Here is a 20,596-nt window from a genome sequence, read left to right on the forward strand (position 1 = left end):
GTTAGTAGTACTATCACAGGTTCGGTTATGTTAGTAGTACCATCACAGGTTCGGTTATGTTAGTAGTACCATCACAGGTTCGGTTATGTTAGTAGTACCATCACAGGTTCGGTTATGTTAGTAGTACTATCACAGGTTCGGTTATGTTAGTAGTACTATCACAGGTTCTGTTATGTTAGTAGTACCATCACAGGTTCGGTTATGTTAGTAGTACTATCACAGGTTCGGTTATGTTAGTAGTACTATCACAGGTTCTGTTATGTTAGTAGTACCATCACAGGTTCGGTTATGTTAGTAGTACTATCACAGGTTCGGTTATGTTAGTAGTACTATCACAGGTTCTGTTATGTTAGTAGTACCATCACAGGTTCGGTTATGTTAGTAGTACTATCACAGGTTCGGTTATGTTAGTAGTACTATCACAGGTTCGGTTATGTTAGTAGTACTATCACAGGTTCTGTTATGTTAGTAGTACTATCACAGGTTCGGTTATGTTAGTAGTACCATCACAGGTTCGGTTATGTTAGTAGTACTATCACAGGTTCTGTTATGTTAGTAGTACTATCACAGGTTCGGTTATGTTAGTAGTACTATCACAGGTTCTGTTATGTTAGTAGTACTATCACAGGTTCGGTTATGTTAGTAGTACTATCACAGGTTCGGTTATGTTAGTAGTACCATCACAGGTTCTGTTATGTTAGTAGTACTATCACAGGTTCGGTTATGTTAGTAGTACTATCACAGGTTCGGTTATGTTAGTAGTACCATCACAGGTTCGGTTATGTTAGTAGTACTATCACAGGTTCGGTTATGTTAGTAGTACTATCACAGGTTCGGTTATGTTAGTAGTACTATCACAGGTTCGGTTATGTTAGTAGTACTATCACAGGTTCGGTTATGTTAGTAGTACTATCACAGGTTCGGTTATGTTAGTAGTACCATCACAGGTTCGGTTATGTTAGTAGTACTATCACAGGTTCTGTTATGTTAGTAGTACTATCACAGGTTCGGTTATGTTAGTAGTACTATCACAGGTTCTGTTATGTTAGTAGTACTATCACAGGTTCGGTTATGTTAGTAGTACTATCACAGGTTCGGTTATGTTAGTAGTACCATCACAGGTTCGGTTATGTTAGTAGTACCATCACAGGTTCGGTTATGTTAGTAGTACCATCACAGGTTCGGTTATGTTAGTAGTACTATCACAGGTTCGGTTATGTTAGTAGTACTATCACAGGTTCGGTTATGTTAGTAGTACTATCACAGGTTCGGTTATGTTAGTAGTACCATCACAGGTTCTGTTATGTTAGTAGTACTATCACAGGTTCGGTTATGTTAGTAGTACTATCACAGGTTCGGTTATGTTAGTAGTACCATCACAGGTTCGGTTATGTTAGTAGTACTATCACAGGTTCGGTTATGTTAGTAGTACTATCACAGGTTCGGTTATGTTAGTAGTACTATCACAGGTTCGGTTATGTTAGTAGTACTATCACAGGTTCTGTTATGTTAGTAGTACTATCACAGGTTCGGTTATGTTAGTAGTACCATCACAGGTTCTGTTATGTTAGTAGTACTATCACAGGTTCGGTTATTTATGTTAGTAGTACCATCACAGGTTCTGTTATGTAGTAGTACTATCACAGGTTCTGTTATGTTAGTAGTACCATCACAGGTTCGGTTATGTTAGTAGTACTATCACAGGTTCTGTTATGTTAGTAGTACTATCACAGGTTCGGTTATGTTAGTAGTACTATCACAGGTTCGGTTATGTTAGTAGTACTATCACAGGTTCTGTTAGGGTAGTACCATCACAGGTTGTGTTAGGGTAGTACCATCACAGGTTCTGTTAGGGTAGTACCATCACAGGTTGTGTTAGGGTAGTACCATCACAGGTTGTGTTAGTAGTACCATCACGGGTTCTGTTAGGGTAGTACCGTCACAGGTTGTGTTAGGGTAGTACCATCACAGGTTGTGTTAGGGTAGTACCATCACAGGTTGTGTTAGTAGTACCATCACAGGTTCTGTTAGGGTAGTACCATCACAGGTTCTGTTAGGGTAGTACTATCACGGGTTCTGTTAGGGTAGTACTATCACGGGTTCTGTTAGGGTAGTACCATCACGGGTTCTGTTAGGGTAGTACCATCACGGGTTCTGTTAGGGTAGTACCGTCACAGGTTGTGTTAGGGTAGTACCATCACAGTTTGTGTTAGGGTAGTACCATCACAGGTTGTGTTAGGGTAGTACCATCACAGGTTGTGTTAGTAGTACCATCACAGGTTCTGTTAGGGTAGTACTATCACGGGTTCTGTTAGGGTAGTACTATCACGGGTTCTGTTAGGGTAGTACCATCACGGGTTCTGTTAGGGTAGTACCATCACGGGTTCGGTTATGTTAGTAGTACTATCACGGGTTCTGTTAGGGTAGTACCATCACAGGTTGTGTTAGGGTAGTACCGTCACCGGTTCTGTTAGGGTAGTACCGTCACCGGTTCTGTTAGTATTACCGCCACCGGTTCTGTTAGTATTACCGTCACCGGTTCTGTTAGTATTACTGTCATTGGTTAGGTAAGTAGTACTGTCATGGGTTACGTAAGTAGTACTATCATGGGTTTGTTAGGGTAGTACTATTACTGGTTCTGTTAGAGTAGTACTATCATGGGTTCTGTTAGTGGTACTATCATGGGTTCTGTTAGTGGTACTATCATGGGTTCTGTTAGTGGTACTATCATGGGTTCTGTTAGAGTAGTACTATCATGGGTTCTGTTAGTGGTACTATCATGGATTCTGTTAGTGGTACTATCATGGATTCTGTTAGTGGTACTATCATGGGTTCTGTTAGTGGTACTATCATGGGTTCTGTTAGTAGTACTGTCATTGGTTACGTAAGTAGTACTATCGTTGGTTCTGTTGGAGTAATACGGTCATTGGTTACGTAAGTAGTACCATCATGGGTTCTGTTAGGGTAGTATTATCATTGGTATTGTTAGAGTAGTACTATAATTGGTTCTGTTAGTAGTACCATCATTGGCTCCGTTAGTAGTACCATCATTGGCTCTGTTAGTAGTACCATCATTGGTTCTGTTAGTCGTACCATCATTGGTTCTGTTAGTCGTACCATCATTGGTTCTGTTAGTAGTACTATCATTGGTTAGGTAAGTAGTACTATCACGGGTTGTGTTAGGGTAGTACCGTCACGGGTTGTGTTAGGGTAGTACCATCACGGGTTGTGTTAGGGTAGTACCATCACAGGTTCTGTTAGTAGTACCATCACAGGTTCTGTTAGTAGTACCATCACAGGTTCTGTTAGTAGTACTATCACAGGTTCTGTTAGTAGTACTATCACAGGTTCTGTTAGTAGTACTATCACAGGTTCTGTTAGTAGTACTATCACGGGTTCTGTTAGTAGTACTATCACAGGTTCTGTTAGTAGTACTATCACAGGTTCTGTTAGTAGTACTATCACGGGTTCTGTTAGTGGTACTACCGTGGGTTCTGTTAGTGGTACTACCGTGGGTTCTGTTAATAGTACTATCATGGGTTCTGTTAGTAGTACTATCATGGGTTCTGTTAGTAGTACTATCATGGGTTCTGTTAGTAGTACTATCACGGGTTCTGTTAGTAGTACTATCACGGGTTCTGTTAGTGGTACTATCATGGGTTCTGTTAGTGGTACTATCATGGGTTCTGTTAGTGGTACTATCATGGGTTCTGTTAGTGGTACTATCATGGGTTCTGTTAGTGGTACTATCATGGGTTCTGTTAGTGGTACTATCATGGGTTCTGTTAGAGTAGTACTATCATGGGTTCTGTTAGTGGTACTATCATGGGTTCTGTTAGTAGTACTGTCATTGGTTACGTTAGTAGTACTATCGTTGGTTCTGTTGGAGTAATACGGTCATTGGTTACGTAAGTAGTACCATCATGGGTTCTGTTAGGGTAGTATTATCATTGGTATTGTTAGAGTAGTACTATAATTGGTTCTGTTAGTAGTACCATCATTGGCTCTGTTAGTAGTACCATCATTGGCTCTGTTAGTAGTACCATCATTGGCTCTGTTAGTAGTACCATCATTGGCTCTGTTAGTCGTACCATCATTGGCTCTGTTAGTCGTACCATCATTGGTTCTGTTAGTAGTACCATCATTGGTTCTGTTAGTAGTACTATCATTGGTTAGGTAAGTAGTACTATCACGGGTTCTGTTAGGGTAGTACCGTCACGGGTTAGGGTAGTACTATCATTGGTATTGTTAGGGTAGTACTATCATTGGTTCTGTTAGAGTAGTACTATCATGGGTTCTGTTAGTGGTACTATCATGGGTTCTGTTAGTGGTACTATCATGGGTTCTGTTAGTGGTACTATCATGGGTTCTGTTAGTAGTACTATCATTGGTTAGGTAAGTAGTACTATCACGGGTTCTGTTAGGGTAGTACTATCACAGATTCTGTTAGTAGTACTATCACAGGTTCTGTTAGTAGTACTATCACAGGTTCTGTTAGTAGTACTATCACAGGTTCTGTTAGTAGTACTATCACAGGTTCTGTTAGGAGTACTATCATTGGTATAGTTAGGGTAGTACTATCATTGGTATTGTTAGGGTAGTACTATCATTGGTTCTGTTAGAGTAGTACTATCATGGGTTCTGTTAGTGGTACTATCATGGGTTCTGTTAGTGGTACTATCATGGGTTCTGTTAGTAGTACTGTCATTGGTTACGTAAGTAGTACTATCGTTGGTTCTGTTGGAGTAATACGGTCATTGGTTACGTAAGTAGTACCATCATGGGTTCTGTTAGGTTAGTATTATCATTGGTATTGTTACAGTAGTACTATAATTGGTTCTGTTAGTGGTACTATCATTGGTTCTGTTAGTGGTACTATCATTGGTTCTGTTAGTGGTACCATAATTGGTTCTGTTAGTGGTACCGTCATTGGTTCTGTTAGTAGTACCGTCATTGGCTCTGTTAGAGTAGTACCATCTTTGATTCTGTTAAAATAGTACTATCATTGGCTCTGTTAGTAGTACCATCATTGGTTCTGTTAGTAGTACCACCATTGGCTCTGTTAGTAGTACCATCATTGGTTCTGTTAGTAGTACCATCATTGGTTCTGTTAGTAGTACCATCATTGGTTCTGTTAGTAGTACCATCATTGGTTCTGTTAGTAGTACCATCATTGGTTCTGTTAGTAGTACCATCATTGGTTCTGTTAGTAGTACCATCATTGGTTCTGTTAGTAGTACCATCATTGGTTCTGTTAGTAGTACCATCATTGGTTCTGTTAGTAGTACCATCATTGGCTCTGTTAGTAGTACCATCATTGGCTCTGTTAGTAGTACCATCATTGGCTCTGTTAGTAGTACCATCATTGGCTCTGTTAGTAGTACCATCATTGGCTCTGTTAGTAGTACCATCATTGGCTCTGTTAGTAGTACCATCATTGGCTGTTAGAGTAGTACCATCTTTGATTCTGTTAGAGTAGTACTTTCATTGAGTCCCATTGTTAAGAGCTCTCTCTGCCTGTTATACGAGGGAGAGGGGGAAACTGAAAATAAAGTCTGGGAGAGAATGTCGGTCGAGAATGTAGAGAAAGCGATGGGGTTATTCTTTTGGGACTGTGGAAGCAACCTTGAAGACTGGGTCTGCCAGAGTAGTACTATGAATCCAGACCACTGCTGAGAGCTCACTCTCTGCCTGCCATGCAGTTACAGCCTGGCCTCTATATGAGCTGCTCTGCTCCACTCTCCTCTACCTATTAACCGGCTGACAGATCAGTAATAAACACAGCCTGTCACCTTACAGGCCTACCTCCCATTTACTGGAGAGCACATAAACCCTCCTCTCCTTCTCTTTCTCCCTCCCCCTCTCTCTTTTTTCCCTTCCCTTCATCCACAAAGCTCAATGGAGCTAAAACGTGATTTTGTCCCCAGTCCGTCGCCTCCAGAGCAGTAAATTCCCCTCCGCAGCCAGATAGTCCTGGAAAAATCATGAATATTAAATGGTTCCATGAATAAATAAATAACCAAAAGAAGAGGACTTTCTTCTCTCGCTAACCTCTTCAGTCTCCCGGCGGAGGATTAAAAAGAGGTAAAAAATGCAAGGACCACCTCGGGAGAAAAAGCTGGACGCTGGTTAAGCTAATTGGCTTTCTCTGTTTCAATCCCATGGCACTGTGTTTTCAACGTGGTAAAACAAAGAGCTAACCGCGAGGTAGGATGGTTACTGGAGCAAATCCCCCCCCCCCCCACTTCACTTCAGTGGGATTATCAAACCACTTCCATATGTATGTGTAACCTAGGGGGTGGCAGCCATACATATTGCAGTGCTTGTCAATGCATTCACCAACATGGATGCAAATGGCATTGTGACAAGACAGCTGGAAGGGGCTCTTTGTGTACACGGCAGTAAACGCAGGGCAAACAAGGAAGCGTACTCTCAGAGACAGTTGTCTGTGGTACTCACTCACACCTCGCTGACACAATGTACAAATAAACAGGTTCATTTTTCTTCCCCGGGCATGTAAAGTATCCAAACGCATTTCATCGCAAACGCAAGTGTTGTGAGAAATCTGATGTAGCTACTTATATGATGTGTGTGTGTGTGTGTGTGTGTGTTTGAAAGAAAGAGAGAGAGAGAGAGAGAGAAAGAGCGAAGAGAGAGAATAGACCAGATTTTCACCTCACATGTCATCCGAAGCACATAAAGCTAAGTGAATAGTGTCCTAATGAAACCAAGCGAAACGGAGAGGTGTTCAGGATGACTGGGTCACACTCTTTAAGGAGATCAGTTAGACACTAAAGGCTGGTAACTGGAGAGACTGGAACATGTGCCGTAGCCAGCAAGCAGATGAAGGGTCTGGATCAGCACTCCGCAGTATCTCACGAGAGAGTGAGACAGAGAGAGAGAAAGAGGGGAGAAATAGAGAAAGAGAAATAGAGAGAGAAAGAGGGGAGGGAGAGAGGAGGAAAGAGAGCGAGAGAAAGAATGACAGAGAGACAGAGAGAGAGGGGGGGGGGATACATGTCAGGTTGTTTGATAGCTCTGAACAGCCGGGGTGACCTTCAGCGACCTTCAGTGCTGACAGAAGTGGTTGGCCCGGGGTCGTTACAGTGTGTGGATGAATGGGTACAATCAGAGGAAAGTCCCCAGTTTGTAAACATACACACAGACACACGCAAACACACATTGATCTATGTACACACACACACATGCAGTTACCCACACCACAATGGGCTCTGTCCAGTGTATATTACATTGAACATCCACCCACACCACAATGGGCTCTGTCCAGTGTATATTACATTGAACATCCACCCACACCACAATGGGCTCTGTCCAGTGTATATTACATTGAACATCCATCTACACCACAATGGGCTCTGTCCAGTGTATATTACATTGAACATCCATCCACACCACAATGGGCTCTGTCCAGTGTATATTACATTGAACATCCATCTACACCACAATGGGCTCTGTCCAGTGTATATTACATTGAACATCCACCCACACCACAATGGGCTCTGTCCAGTGTATATTACATTGAACATCCACCCACACCACAATGGGCTCTGTCCAGTGTATATTACATTGAACATCCATCTACACCACAATGGGCTCTGTCCAGTGTATATTACATTGAACATCCATCCACACCACAATGGGCTCTGTCCAGTGTATATTACATTGAACATCCACCCACACCACAATGGGCTCTGTCCAGTGTATATTACATTGAACATCCACCCACACCACAATGGGCTCTGTCCAGTGTATATTACATTGAACATCCATCCACACCACAATGGGCTCTGTCCAGTGTATATTACATTGAACATCCATCTACACCACAATGGGCTCTGTCCAGTGTATATTACATTGAACATCCACCTACACCACAATGGGCTCTGTCCAGTGTATATTACATTGAACATCCACCCACACCACAATGGGCTCTGTCCAGTGTATATTACATTGAACATCCATCCACACCACAATGGGCTCTGTCCAGTGTATATTACATTGAACATCCATCCACACCACAATGGGCTCTGTCCAGTGTATATTACATTGAACATCCACCCACACCACAATGGGCTCTGTCCAGTGTATATTACATTGAACATCCACCCACACCACAATGGGCTCTGTCCAGTGTATATTACATTGAACATCCATCCACACCACAATGGGCTCTGTCCAGTGTATATTACATTGAACATCCATCTACACCACAATGGGCTCTGTCCAGTGTATATTACATTGAACATCCACCTACACCACAATGGGCTCTGTCCAGTGTATATTACATTGAACATCCACCCACACCACAATGGGCTCTGTCCAGTGTATATTACATTGAACATCCACCCACACCACAATGGGCTCTGTCCAGTGTATATTACATTGAACATCCATCTACACCACAATGGGCTCTGTCCAGTGTATATTACATTGAACATCCACCCACACCACAATGGGCTCTGTCCAGTGTATATTACATTGAACATCCATCTACACCACAATGGGCTCTGTCCAGTGTATATTACATTGAACATCCATCTACACCGCAATGGGCTCTGTCCAGTGTATATTACATTGAACATCCATCCAAACTACAATGAAGAATTCCCATCATTCTCCCCTTCTAAATGTCACTACTCTGCAGGACCCCTAATGACCAGTCTCGCCATAATGACTAATAACCAGCCTCTCCCTTAATACCAGTCTAATGACCAGTCTCTCCATAAGGACCAGTCTAATAACCAGCCTCTCCCTTAATACCAGTCTAATAACCAGCCTCTCCATAATGACCAGTCTAATAACCAGCCTCTCCCTTAATACCAGTCTAATAACCAGCCTCTCCCTTAATACCAGTCTAATAACCAGTCTCTCCCTAATGACCAGTCTAGTGACCAGTCTAGTGACCAGTCTAATGACCACTCTAGTGACCCGTCTATGACCCGTCTCTCTTGGTTCCTATATCCCATATTTACCACAACACCTCTCCTCTCTCCATGGGTACCAGCTATGAATGCAATACTGCTTGGTGGACAGGGGGTCATTCTAAAGCTAAATAGTTTAGTCATAAAATAGTAGTCAACTAATAGTGAATAGTTTAATAGTAAATAGGTTGCTATACTAAATAGTTTAATAGTTTAATAGTTAATTGTTTAATAGTAAATCATGTAATAGTGAATAGTTTAATAGTAAATCGTTTTTATTAGTAAATTGTTTAAAAGTAAATAGTTTAATATTGAATAGATTACTAGTAAATAGTTTAATGGTAAATAATTTAATAGTTTAATTGTAAATAGTTTTCATTAGTAAATTGTTTAATAGGAAATTGTTTATTAGTAAACTGTTTCTAAATAAGTCAAAGTATACAACGACGTTCATAAACAGTTTACTAGCAGACCTTTAAGTAAGCAGACACTGGCTAATCCTTCCACCGCTCTGCTGCCCTGTCAGGTCTGAGGCAGCTAGCTGGACAAGAGAAGAGGTCCTTTCCTGTCTAGCACAGTGGAGGGGTGACGAACAGTCCCACTCGGCCTCTCTGAACGAGAGTGGCGGCAGTAGCCCCTTGACACTGTGTGTTAGGGAGGGAACCCAAGCGGAGGACAAGAAAGAAAGAGTGACACACAGAGAGAGAAAGAAAGAGTGACACACAGAGAGAGAAAGAAAGAGTGACACACAGAGAGAGAGAGAATTTACATTGAATTAAATTGAGAGGGAGAGAGAGATAATTGAAATGTAATTAAATTGAATTGAGAGAGCGAGGGAGAGAGAGACAGAGAGAGAGAGAGAATTTACATTGAATTAAATTGAGAGAGGGAGAGAATTTACATTGAATTAAATTGAGAGAGGGAGAGAATTTACATTGAATTAAATCGTGAGAGAGAATTTACATTGAATTAAATTGAGAGAGAGAGAGAATTGAAATGTAATTAAATTGAATTGAGAGAGCGAGGGAGAGACACAGAAACAGAGAGAGACAGAGAGTGACAGAGAGTTTCACTGTGAATAGATACAGAATGTCCGCTTGGCTCCAGCAGCTAACCCTCTAAATACTAGGCCAGCTTCTAACAGCAGGTCCCCCCCCCCCTTTGACTCACAGAACCCCCCCACCCCACCCCCCACCAGCGCTTGTGTGGGGTTCACAGGTGGTCTCCCTGGAGATGGTTCTGAGCCTTCAGAGGCTGCAGAGTAATAGAGGGTGAAATACTAGCTGGATATAAAAGGGGAGGAGATGACAGGTCCAATAGTGTGCTAGAAATTAACTGTCTGGGGACTAGAAGGATACCTTATAGGTTACACTCAATATAAAGGTAATAAGGCATTATTTAATTATTAAAGGGATAGTGCATCCAAAATATAAATGTTACTGTTGTTACTGTTACTGTTGTTTTTTATGAGCATAAGCACCTTAACCCTCTGGGCTGTTGCTTGAGTTCACCCCTTCACAATACAACTGAAATCCTCCCCTTCTGATCAAGGGCAGTGCTAGTCTTTTACCTTGAATCTCCCAAATACCCGCCATCCATCTTGAAGGACCGGAGACGGGAGAGGGGGACATAAACAACCCTTCATGTCTCAGGAGTTTGTGAAATATGAACAAAAGAGCTTGCAGGTACATCACTTTACAGTCCCAGCTACAGCGGGGGAATGTGCTCTGACCTATTAGAAATCACACCATACACTGACAACACTGACACTACAGTAGCTACAGTCTCCCACATCCCCTGGGCAACCTGACATCAACATCTTGTCTTTACAGATTGCTCTTTGAGAGACTTTGTGAGCGCATTAATATTTTTTTAAATCTTTTGCGAATCATGTTCATTTTTGCACAAGACCTATGTTTGTTTGTGTGTATACAGTGTGTGTGTATGTGTGTACATGCAGCGCTTGTGTGAGAATTTTGTTCCCCCACAGAAAGCTCAACCAAACTCGTTGGGATCTACTCTGCGACACAGAAAGCTAAACCAAACTCGTTGGGATCTACTCTGCGACACAGAAAGCTAAACCAGACTCGTTGGGATCTACTCTGCGACACAGAAAGCTAAACCAGACTCGTTGGGATCTACTCTGCGACACAGAAAGCTAAACCAGACTCGTTGGGATCTACTCTGCGACACAGAAAGCTAAACCAGACTCGTTGGGATCTACTCTGCGACACAGAAAGCTAAACCAGACTCGTTGGGATCTACTCTGCGACACAGAAAGCTAAACCAGACTCGTTGGGATCTACTCTGCGACACAGAAAGCTCAACCAGACTCGTTGGGATCTACTCTGCGACACAGAAAGCTCAACCAGACTCGTTTGGATCTACTCTGCGACACAGAAAGCTCAACCAGACTCGTTTGGATCTACTCTGCGACACAGAAAGCTCAACCAGACTCGTTGGGATCTACTCTGCGACACAGAAAGCTCAACCAGACTCGTTGGGATCTACTCTGCGACACAGAAAGCTAAACCAGACTCGTTGGGATCTACTCTGCGACACAGAAAGCTCAACCAGACTCGTTGGGATCTACTCTGCGACACAGAAAGCTCAACCAGACTCGTTGGGATCTACTCTGCGACACAGAAAGCTCAACCAGACTCGTTGGGATCTACTCTGCGACACAGAAAGCTAAACCAGACTCGTTGGGATCTACTCTGCGACACAGAAAGCTAAACCAGACTCGTTGGGATCTACTCTGCGACACAGAAAGCTAAACCAGACTCGTTGGGATCTACTCTGCGACACAGAAAGCTAAACCAGACACGTTGGGATCTACTCTGCGACACAGAAAGCTAAACCAGACACGTTGGGATCTACTCTGCGACACAGAAAGCTAAACCAGACTCGTTGGGATCTACTCTGCGACACAGAAAGCTAAACCAGACTCGTTGGGATCTACTCTGCGACACAGAAAGCTAAACCAGACTCGTTGGGATCTACTCTGCGACACAGAAAGCTAAACCAGACTCGTTGGGATCTACTCTGCGACACAGAAAGCTAAACCAGACTCGTTGGGATCTACTCTGCGACACAGAAAGCTAAACCAGACTCGTTGGGATCTACTCTGCGACACAGAAAGCTAAACCAGACTCGTTGGGATCTACTCTGCGACACAGAAAGCTAAACCAGACTCGTTGGGATCTACTCTGCGACACAGAAAGCTAAACCAAACTCGTTGGGATCTACTCTGCGACACAGAAAGCTAAACCAAACTCGTTGGGATCTACTCTGCGACACAGAAAGCTAAACCAGACACGTTGGGATCTACTCTGCGACACAGAAAGCTAAACCAGACTCGTTGGGATCTACTCTGTGACACAGAAAGCTAAACCAGACTCGTTGGGATCTACTCTGCGACACAGAAAGCTAAACCAGACTCGTTGGGATCTACTCTGCGACACAGAAAGCTAAACCAGACTCGTTGGGATCTACTCTGCGACACAGAAAGCTAAACCAGACACGTTGGGATCTACTCTGCGACACAGAAAGCTAAACCAGACTCGTTGGGATCTACTCTGCGACACAGAAAGCTAAACCAAACTCGTTGGGATCTACTCTGCGACACAGAAAGCTAAACCAAACTCATTGGGATCTACTCTGCGACACAGAAAGCTAAACCAGACACGTTGGGATCTACTCTGCGACACAGAAAGCTAAACCAGACTCGTTGGGATCTACTCTGTGACACAGAAAGCTAAACCAGACTCGTTGGGATCTACTCTGCGACACAGAAAGCTAAACCAGACTCGTTGGGATCTACTCTGCGACACAGAAAGCTAAACCAGACTCGTTGGGATCTACTCTGCGACACAGAAAGCTAAACCAGACACGTTGGGATCTACTCTGCGACACAGAAAGCTAAACCAGACTCGTTGGGATCTACTCTGCGACACAGAAAGCTAAACCAGACTCGTTGGGATCGACTCTGCGACACAGAAAGCTAAACCAGACTCGTTGGGATCTACTCTGCGACACAGAAAGACGCAGCACTTACAGATCTTATGTTTCCCTTTCATGGGGAATTTCACCAGCAGCTCCTGAGGATTGGTGCAGATGAAGACGAACGGAGAGCCAGACTCCTCGCATGTCTGAGGAAACTGCGGGAAACACAAGACAGAAACAGTCAGAGCACTGCTTTTCCTAAGGACAGACAGGAGTGGTGACATTGGGAACCTTCATTGCTGTTAGACCAATACATCCTGGTCAGTAATGACAGAGAACCTACAGGTAGATAGAACCTGTTATTATCAGAGTAATACCATAGACCTGAAAGCAATATAACCTGGTATAAAGGGTTCAGTTTTTAAGTGAAGCATGTTCACATGGAATCTCAACATCCCTGTCGAAAGGGTGACGTAACACCTTGTAACTTGTCATGACATTCTATGAAACAAACACGACACTGAGACACCACTGTCACCAAAGAGGTTATGCAACATGACATCATTCTACATACATCTTCATCATTCTACATACATCTTCATCTGTTCTATGTAACATGATTTAAAAAAGACATCTTCTGAGAAAAGAGGGAGGGGTTGGATGTGGGGGAAATTAAATCATTGGTAACACTTTATTATAAGGTTCCATAATAAACCATTTAGAAGGCATTTATAAATTGTGTGTTCATCATTTATTAATCATTACTCCAACATTATTAAACCATTTTCTAATCATTAGTAAATTATTTTTGCAGTCCCTAATCTAAATTGAGTCCTATTAATACTTTAAAAATACTTCATAAATCTATTGAGTGACCAGTGTAATTTCTCACAAAAAGATGGACATGTCATTGGTAGACATTCCAGCAGTACCTGGTCAAAAACAAAAACAAGCACACAACACAGGATGTTAAAGGAAATATATATTCATGTCTGAATAACTAGCTTACTAACATTTACACATGTGGGAGTAATGTTTATAAATGGTGAGCAAACTGTAAATGCCTTACAAATGGTTTAGTATGGATCCTTCAAATGAAGTGTTACCAAATAGGTATTATGATGTTGTAGCTTGTTATTACAGATGTAATCATCTCTACTGTGACAGTTTTATTATTTACACCATATGACATCTCTTTCAGGCCCTATCTCCAGACAGTACAGTACTGTAGATACGTAGATAGGGTGGCAAGTAGCCTAACAGTTAGAGCGTTGGGCCAGTAACCAAAAGGTTGCTGGTTCGAAAACCAGAGTCAACATGGTTAAAGCTCTGCCGGTGTGCCCTTGAGCAAGGTACTTAAACCTAATTTACTCCAGGTGCGCCATACTACTATGGAAGACCCTGTAAAACAACACATTTCACTGCACCTGTCAGGTGTATGTGACAATAAAACATCTTATTTTTTGTTAATTAACACTCACTGCAAAGCATGGAGCCCTGAAAAGAAGAAACCTCTCTCCCTCCCTCTGATTGGTTGTTCAGGTGACAGTAGGGGGAATTGACTGACACTTTCATGACAAAGGAGTCATCTTTCCAATCTGTCCAGGTGTAGCAGCTCTCAGCTCATCCAATTTCCTCCAGCACGTCTATCAGATAGTGCTGTGATTGCATCTCTGCGAAATCAGGAAGCGGCGGCTTTTCATGACGGCTCGCTTCTTTCCTCTACACCCCCTCTGTCTCTCTTAAGAGCAGCACTGAAGGTTGTGACAAATCCAGGGCTTTTAGGAGAATGGACAAGACAGACAGTTTGTGTGGTTCCTGACAAACTGGGAGAGGTGATGGGCTGCTTATTACACATCCCAGTCAACGCTGAACTGACTGTAATAACCGCATGTGATGAAACATCATTGAACACCCTCTGAAGCTCAACAGGGATTCCACAGTGGCGGCTTGTTGTAGAACCCGATAGAAACACACTAGTGGTGATGGTGTTTTGCAGTCCGACTCTGAATGACACTCCGGTATCGAAGTGTGAGGTTCACCCTTTGAGTGCTTCTCTTTTAAAGTGGGAGAGTAGCGCCGTAAATCTCTCACTTGGCTATGGGGGAGGTGTATTTTCAAGACCGGTGCAGCCAGTCCCTTACAGAAGACGTTAAATGCTTCCCTTACATGTGTTTTCGCCTGCTGTGATGCGTGCTCTCACATAAAGCTAACTTGGGAGTCTGTAAGCACATTCAGCAGTAGTAGTATTTATCCAGGTTTTGAAAGGAAAACAAAATGGTGGTTGTGGTGGTCCGTCTAAACTCGGATGAATTGAGAGCAGCTGAATCCAGCGTCTGAGTGAGCTCATGTCAAAAACACAGCCGGTCGCCCGCTCTTTCATCCTCCATTAGCCAATTAGCATTTAAAGCTGTTGAATCGAGCCGGCTTTGCCTCCCCTCCCCGAGTCTAATTGTTTCCATACCATGTTAATCAAAAAGGCATGAAACATTGGGCCATAGCAGTGCCGCGGCTCACTCAAACACTCCAAATGCATCAGGCATGATCTAATGAGGTCAAAATACACACGCTAACAAAGGGATAAAACTGACTCCATAAAAGCCTTCATTGTTCCATATTCCAAAACCTCTCTGATAACGTACGCACTGAAGGTTTGACATTTTTAATTAAGAGCCACATTTGTACAGTTTGCCCTAATGTTTTAAATTAAACTGCACCCCAACAAAGGAAGTATATAAAAAAACATTGAGGTTGAGTCTAGGTTCTCGAAATCTTCTGTCTCAAATCATGCAAATGTCTTAGTGTTGATGAAAACATGAGGGCAGATTGGACCTCAAACTGGTTCAAGTATTCAATTGCTAGTTTTGTGCTAATTCTCTCACAGTCACAAACACTGGGAAGATGTGTCCAATATGTGCAACTCTTCCAACAGTTGGGAGAATTTCCAAATCGTTAACAAGCGGGCACCGCCAGGTTTGACTGCTGCCAATGTTGCTATGGTTTCACTGACAATGGCAACTCTCTCAGCAATGTTACAGGCACCTTCTTTTAGTTTTGCAACGATACCCTCATTAAAAAAGTGTTTTTGCGTGTTCAAGGAGAGGACACAGTGAACTAGCTAGCTCTTCTTTGAGAGTCTTCAGTCTGCTAAGGATTCCGCGGCTCAATGTACTGCAGCTCTTTAATAATAGTTTCTCAGGTGTTGAGTGGTGGGTTAGCCACCTTCCCTACAGTACAGACATTTCAGAAGAGAGGCTCTTGAATGAAAACACAACCCCCTATAAACACAGTGGGAAAAAAGGAAGGAAAAAAAATGGCTTGCAGCCTCGCCATCCGCCTCAGCCAAGTTAATAAACGGCCCATTCTTTTCAATTTGCTGGGATATTGCCAGCGGGCTGCAACAATAAGCGCCTGTAATAATATGAAATTCAGAGTCCATTGGAGACAAGAGACATACTCTGCAGGATGGGGATGTTGGCAGGTGAGGAGGATATTACAGGATCATTCAAGGGGCAGAGAAAGTACACCAAGGCCCCCCAAAGGCTGCGCCCAGATATGTCCCCTCACAAAGACACGGGATAGAAGTTGGCCCTCAGCACAGATCTAGGAGCAGTTCACCCTCGTCAAACACAAACCTCAATCACAAGTGGGTAACTGCTAAAGTTACTTCAGATCAACAACTAGCGTGAACTCCAACCTGCACGGCCCAAAACTACAGAAAAACACAGCTCTGGGCTTCTAACAGAACAGCAAGAGCCCTATAAGCTATATGGGTCCATGCTGCTTGTCTATAACTGGTGAACAAACCAATACTGTTTGCTCTGCCTCCCCCCTCTCACTCTCCCTGGTCCTTTTCAGCTGCTGTCGGCAATTAGGGGAGGCAGAGACAAGCAATCTCCTCTCTCTCTCTCTCTCTCTCTCTCTCTCTCTCTCTGAGGCCAGGCGCAGCGCGGCAGCGGTGGTGGTAATGGGCCTGTGTGGCTGTGGCTTTGGCCCTGCCTGGTCAGGCCCCGCTTGGCTGCACTCAATCTCAGCCCAATAAAAATGCCTTCATTGGCAGGGAGCTACTGAGCCACAGGAGCAGGGAGCTGTGGAGGAGGCTTTTAACAAAGGGTGGGAAAAAGAGGGAGGGTGGGAAGAGAGGGAGAGACAGAGATGGATAGAGACAGAGAGAAGAGGCAGAGAAATCAGAAGAGAAAGAGAGAAACAGAGAGAGACGGAGAGAGACAAAGACAGAAAAAGAGAGAGAGTGGGTGAAAAACACCAAATACTAAGTAGAGGCTTGTCAAGGCTGGTTTCACACTGAGAATAAAGAAACAGATGGACTGGTCTGAGTCCCGTTGATGGGTCATGTCTGGAGGTGAGTGTGTTAACTCTCCAGACATCAGGCCCCAGCGACCTGTGTCTTCACTGCAAATCCACTTCAAGCTAAAATAAATGATGGTGGTGGAGGGTGGCTTTTCAGATCACTGAGCTTCAATATAGTCATTCTTGTTCCACCCATTCATTCATTCTCATCCAGCTGATTGTAGCTTTGTAGCCGTTTATTCGGACTGCTCCTAGGAAATCTTTTAAAATGTGTTACATTTAATGTTTTGAACAAATTACAAAGTCGAGGAGTCGTGGAAAAACTAGTAAAGAGAAGTATTTGGAGAGGGCAGACATCCTGAAGAACAAAGTGACTGACCACCTTAAGGATTCTAGCTTTATAAACCATTTGCTTTAGTAACACGAAGCACCCAAACAAGTCTGAAATTGCCAAGAAGCTGACAACACTCCTTCAGTAGCATAACACATTTCTGTTAAATGGCTGAAAATCTTCATTGCCACAACTTTCACCACAAGAATATTGTGAGAAAGTAATCCAAATCAATATGAAACTGCTGTATTAGACTCTCCTTCACCCACAGAATCAACCGGTGTCAAGTAGGAGAGTGCACATGAATAATCTAAGAGTGTCCAACACCAACTCATTTATTTTTTACATTATTAATACCCTCAAGCCGAGGAAAGACATGTCTGCTTATTAGGAGCTCCGAGCCGGCAAGGAGGGTCGTTCAATTATTCCATTGTGTCAGTCCCCTCGACTGCTAAAACACAGCTACATACCCAGGCTAAACATGAGGACTTTTATTTCCAATACAGCCATACTGGGACCTCTGGTGTTGATTTAAGTTTATCTGAAGAACAAAGGCTGTTTTATGTGGATAATTATAAAAGGACTTATTACATAGTCTCTCCTGGCAGACTGACTGTTAACGCTAACATAAATGGAGTAGCTAGTTAGCGCACGCAAGACATGGTTCCGAGTTGTAACTATGACACAATTGATAATGAAAGCTAACATTGTCCTTTTCAACTGCTGAACTGAAACACTGTCAACTGAAACAGCTCCTGTTCAGCCCAGTCAAAGGTCTTCTCTGTCCTGGCACCCCATTGGTGGAACCAGTTTCCCCCTGATGCTAGGACAGCAGCCTCCCAGCCAATCCTCTGAAAACATCTGAAATCCTTCCTCTTCAGTATCTTCAATAACACATCTCAGTCTTACATACCCCCCAAAAACAACAACATTGCACTTACTTTTCCTACTAGCTCCGAGTTGGCTGATAATCTCTTTATTTACGACAAATGTACTTACTATGACTGTGATGTGGTTGTCTCACCTAGCTATCTTAATATGAATGCACTAACTGTCAGTCGCTGTGGATAAGTGTTTGTAAAATCATTAGTTGCTACATACATTTTTTGACTTATCCATTAAGTGCTATATAGTCATTTTATACAATTGTTTTTAAGAACATAACTTGTGTCTCATGAGCTTAGTTCAACTGTCACACCCCATCAGAACCCAACATATGACCTCCAATGTTTGTTTCTCCAATGTTACATTTCTCCAGGCCTATCCCTCAGCTTTTTAACAAAACCACTTTGTTATTGTTTTAATGAAAGATTAAAGCTTTAAAAAAGGTCCAATGCAGTCATTTTTATCTCAATATCAAATCATTTCTGGGTAAAAATGAAGTACCTTACTGTGATTGTAGTCAATGAAATGGTCAAAAAGAAGCAAAAATAACTTCTTAGCAAAGATTGCTCAAGCAATAATTTATCTAGAACTGTGTTCTGAGTGGGGAGGGGAAAAGTGAAAAGTAGCTGTTATTGGCAGAGAGGTCTGGAACTCTCGTATTGGTCTATTAACTCATTTACTGCCTGGTGATGTCACCAGTCAGGCCAAAACTCCAACCCACCTAAACAGGCTGACATTTTAGGCGGTCTTTTCAAACCGCTCTTACACTAAAAGCACATTATCATCATTTTCAAAATGTTATAGTAATATCCCAACCTCAGTGTGGACAACTATAGAAAACACAACATTTCATTTTTGACTGCACTGGGACTTTAAAGCTCCTGCAGTTTGACAAGTGGGTCGGAGCACCATGGTTTATTTATTTTACCTCAGGGCTCCACAAACATGACGATTCAAATCGCAGAGAGCCTCAGTGAAGAGCTAGCAAGAGACACATTAGCAATTTAGCTTTAGTGATGACAGGTGTAATGAAGTCATGTGTTTGCGCAGGAAGATTTACACCGGTTGCCTCGCATAGCGAAGTCCCATTTTCCCAGCCATGTTTATGACTTCACCTCCTGTGGTGGGCCTCGAGCGGCAAGAAAACAGGACGGCCTCACAACACTCACAGTGTTTTTAGACTCAACAACTTTTCCCACTGTTGGAACGCTCCTGGCATTGGGCCTGATATACAGTATAAGCCTACAGTTACCTTTCTGTCTGAAGTCTACTAGGTTCTGACAGAGAAGGAAAATACCGTGTTTAACCTACTCTGTGTAGAATATTTGTAAATTCGACATCTCTTCTTTTGACTATTTAGGGAATAACGATGCACTTGAGAAAATTGTCTCAGTAAACCTATACTAAACATTTAAATACCACTTGACAAAAGGTTATCAAATAGCACTTGGACAAAAATGCTAGAGGAAATATAGAACTACAGTGTAAGAAATAATACACCATAAAATCATGGAATCATTGCACCTACATGTGTTGAATGTACACTTGTGTTAGTGGGCAGACTATTGTACATGTGTTGAATGTACATTTGTGTTAGTGGGCAGACTATCGTACATGTGTTGAATGTACATTTGTGTTAGTGGGCAGACTATCGTACATGTGTTGAATGTACATTTGTGTTAGTGGGCAGACTATTGTACATGTGTTGAATGTACATTTGTGTTAGTGGGCAGACTATCGTACATGTGTTGAATGTACATTTGTGTTAGTGGGCAGACTATTGTACATGTGTTGAATGTACACTTGTGTTAGTGGGCAGACTATTGTACATGTGCACTGCATTAGACAACCTCTTTACCTAGCACACGGCTTTACCCAACTTTACACACGCGCACGCACGTACACACATGAATTCCCCCAGGGACAATTACCATGTCTGCTTTCAAAACCAGACTTCAAAGAACTCCAGGGAATCTTAAGCATTAAAACTTGTTATTTTCTTCCACAATCTCCCTTTATCCCCATCACAAATCCAGCTCCTTTAGTGGCAATACTGTCAGCGAAATGGATTGGATTTCAGTCAGCTAACAAACCGTTTCATGGTTGCATTTTGATTTGATAATAGGGAAATGGAGACAGAGAGGGAGTTCATGAACGCGTCTCTCTCCTGAGGTGAGTGTTAGCT

At 42.7% G+C, this 20,596-nt stretch overlaps 1 protein-coding gene across 1 annotated transcript in view; it reads right to left on the reverse strand.

Annotated features, from left to right (window-relative positions):
• LOC106562773 (activating signal cointegrator 1) overlaps positions 1-20,596 on the reverse strand; it is a 73,636-nt gene that overhangs the window by 26,107 nt on the left and 26,933 nt on the right. Inside the window, exon 11 of the mRNA XM_014127773.3 lies at positions 13,000-13,102. Coding sequence (XP_013983248.2) covers positions 13,000-13,102 — 103 coding nt within the window. The remainder of the gene's footprint in view (positions 1-12,999; positions 13,103-20,596) is intronic.

This window comes from Salmo salar, chromosome 11, assembly GCF_965601325.2.
Source record: "Salmo salar chromosome 11, fSalSal1, whole genome shotgun sequence".
NCBI classification, from domain to species: Eukaryota; Metazoa; Chordata; class Actinopteri; order Salmoniformes; family Salmonidae; genus Salmo; species Salmo salar.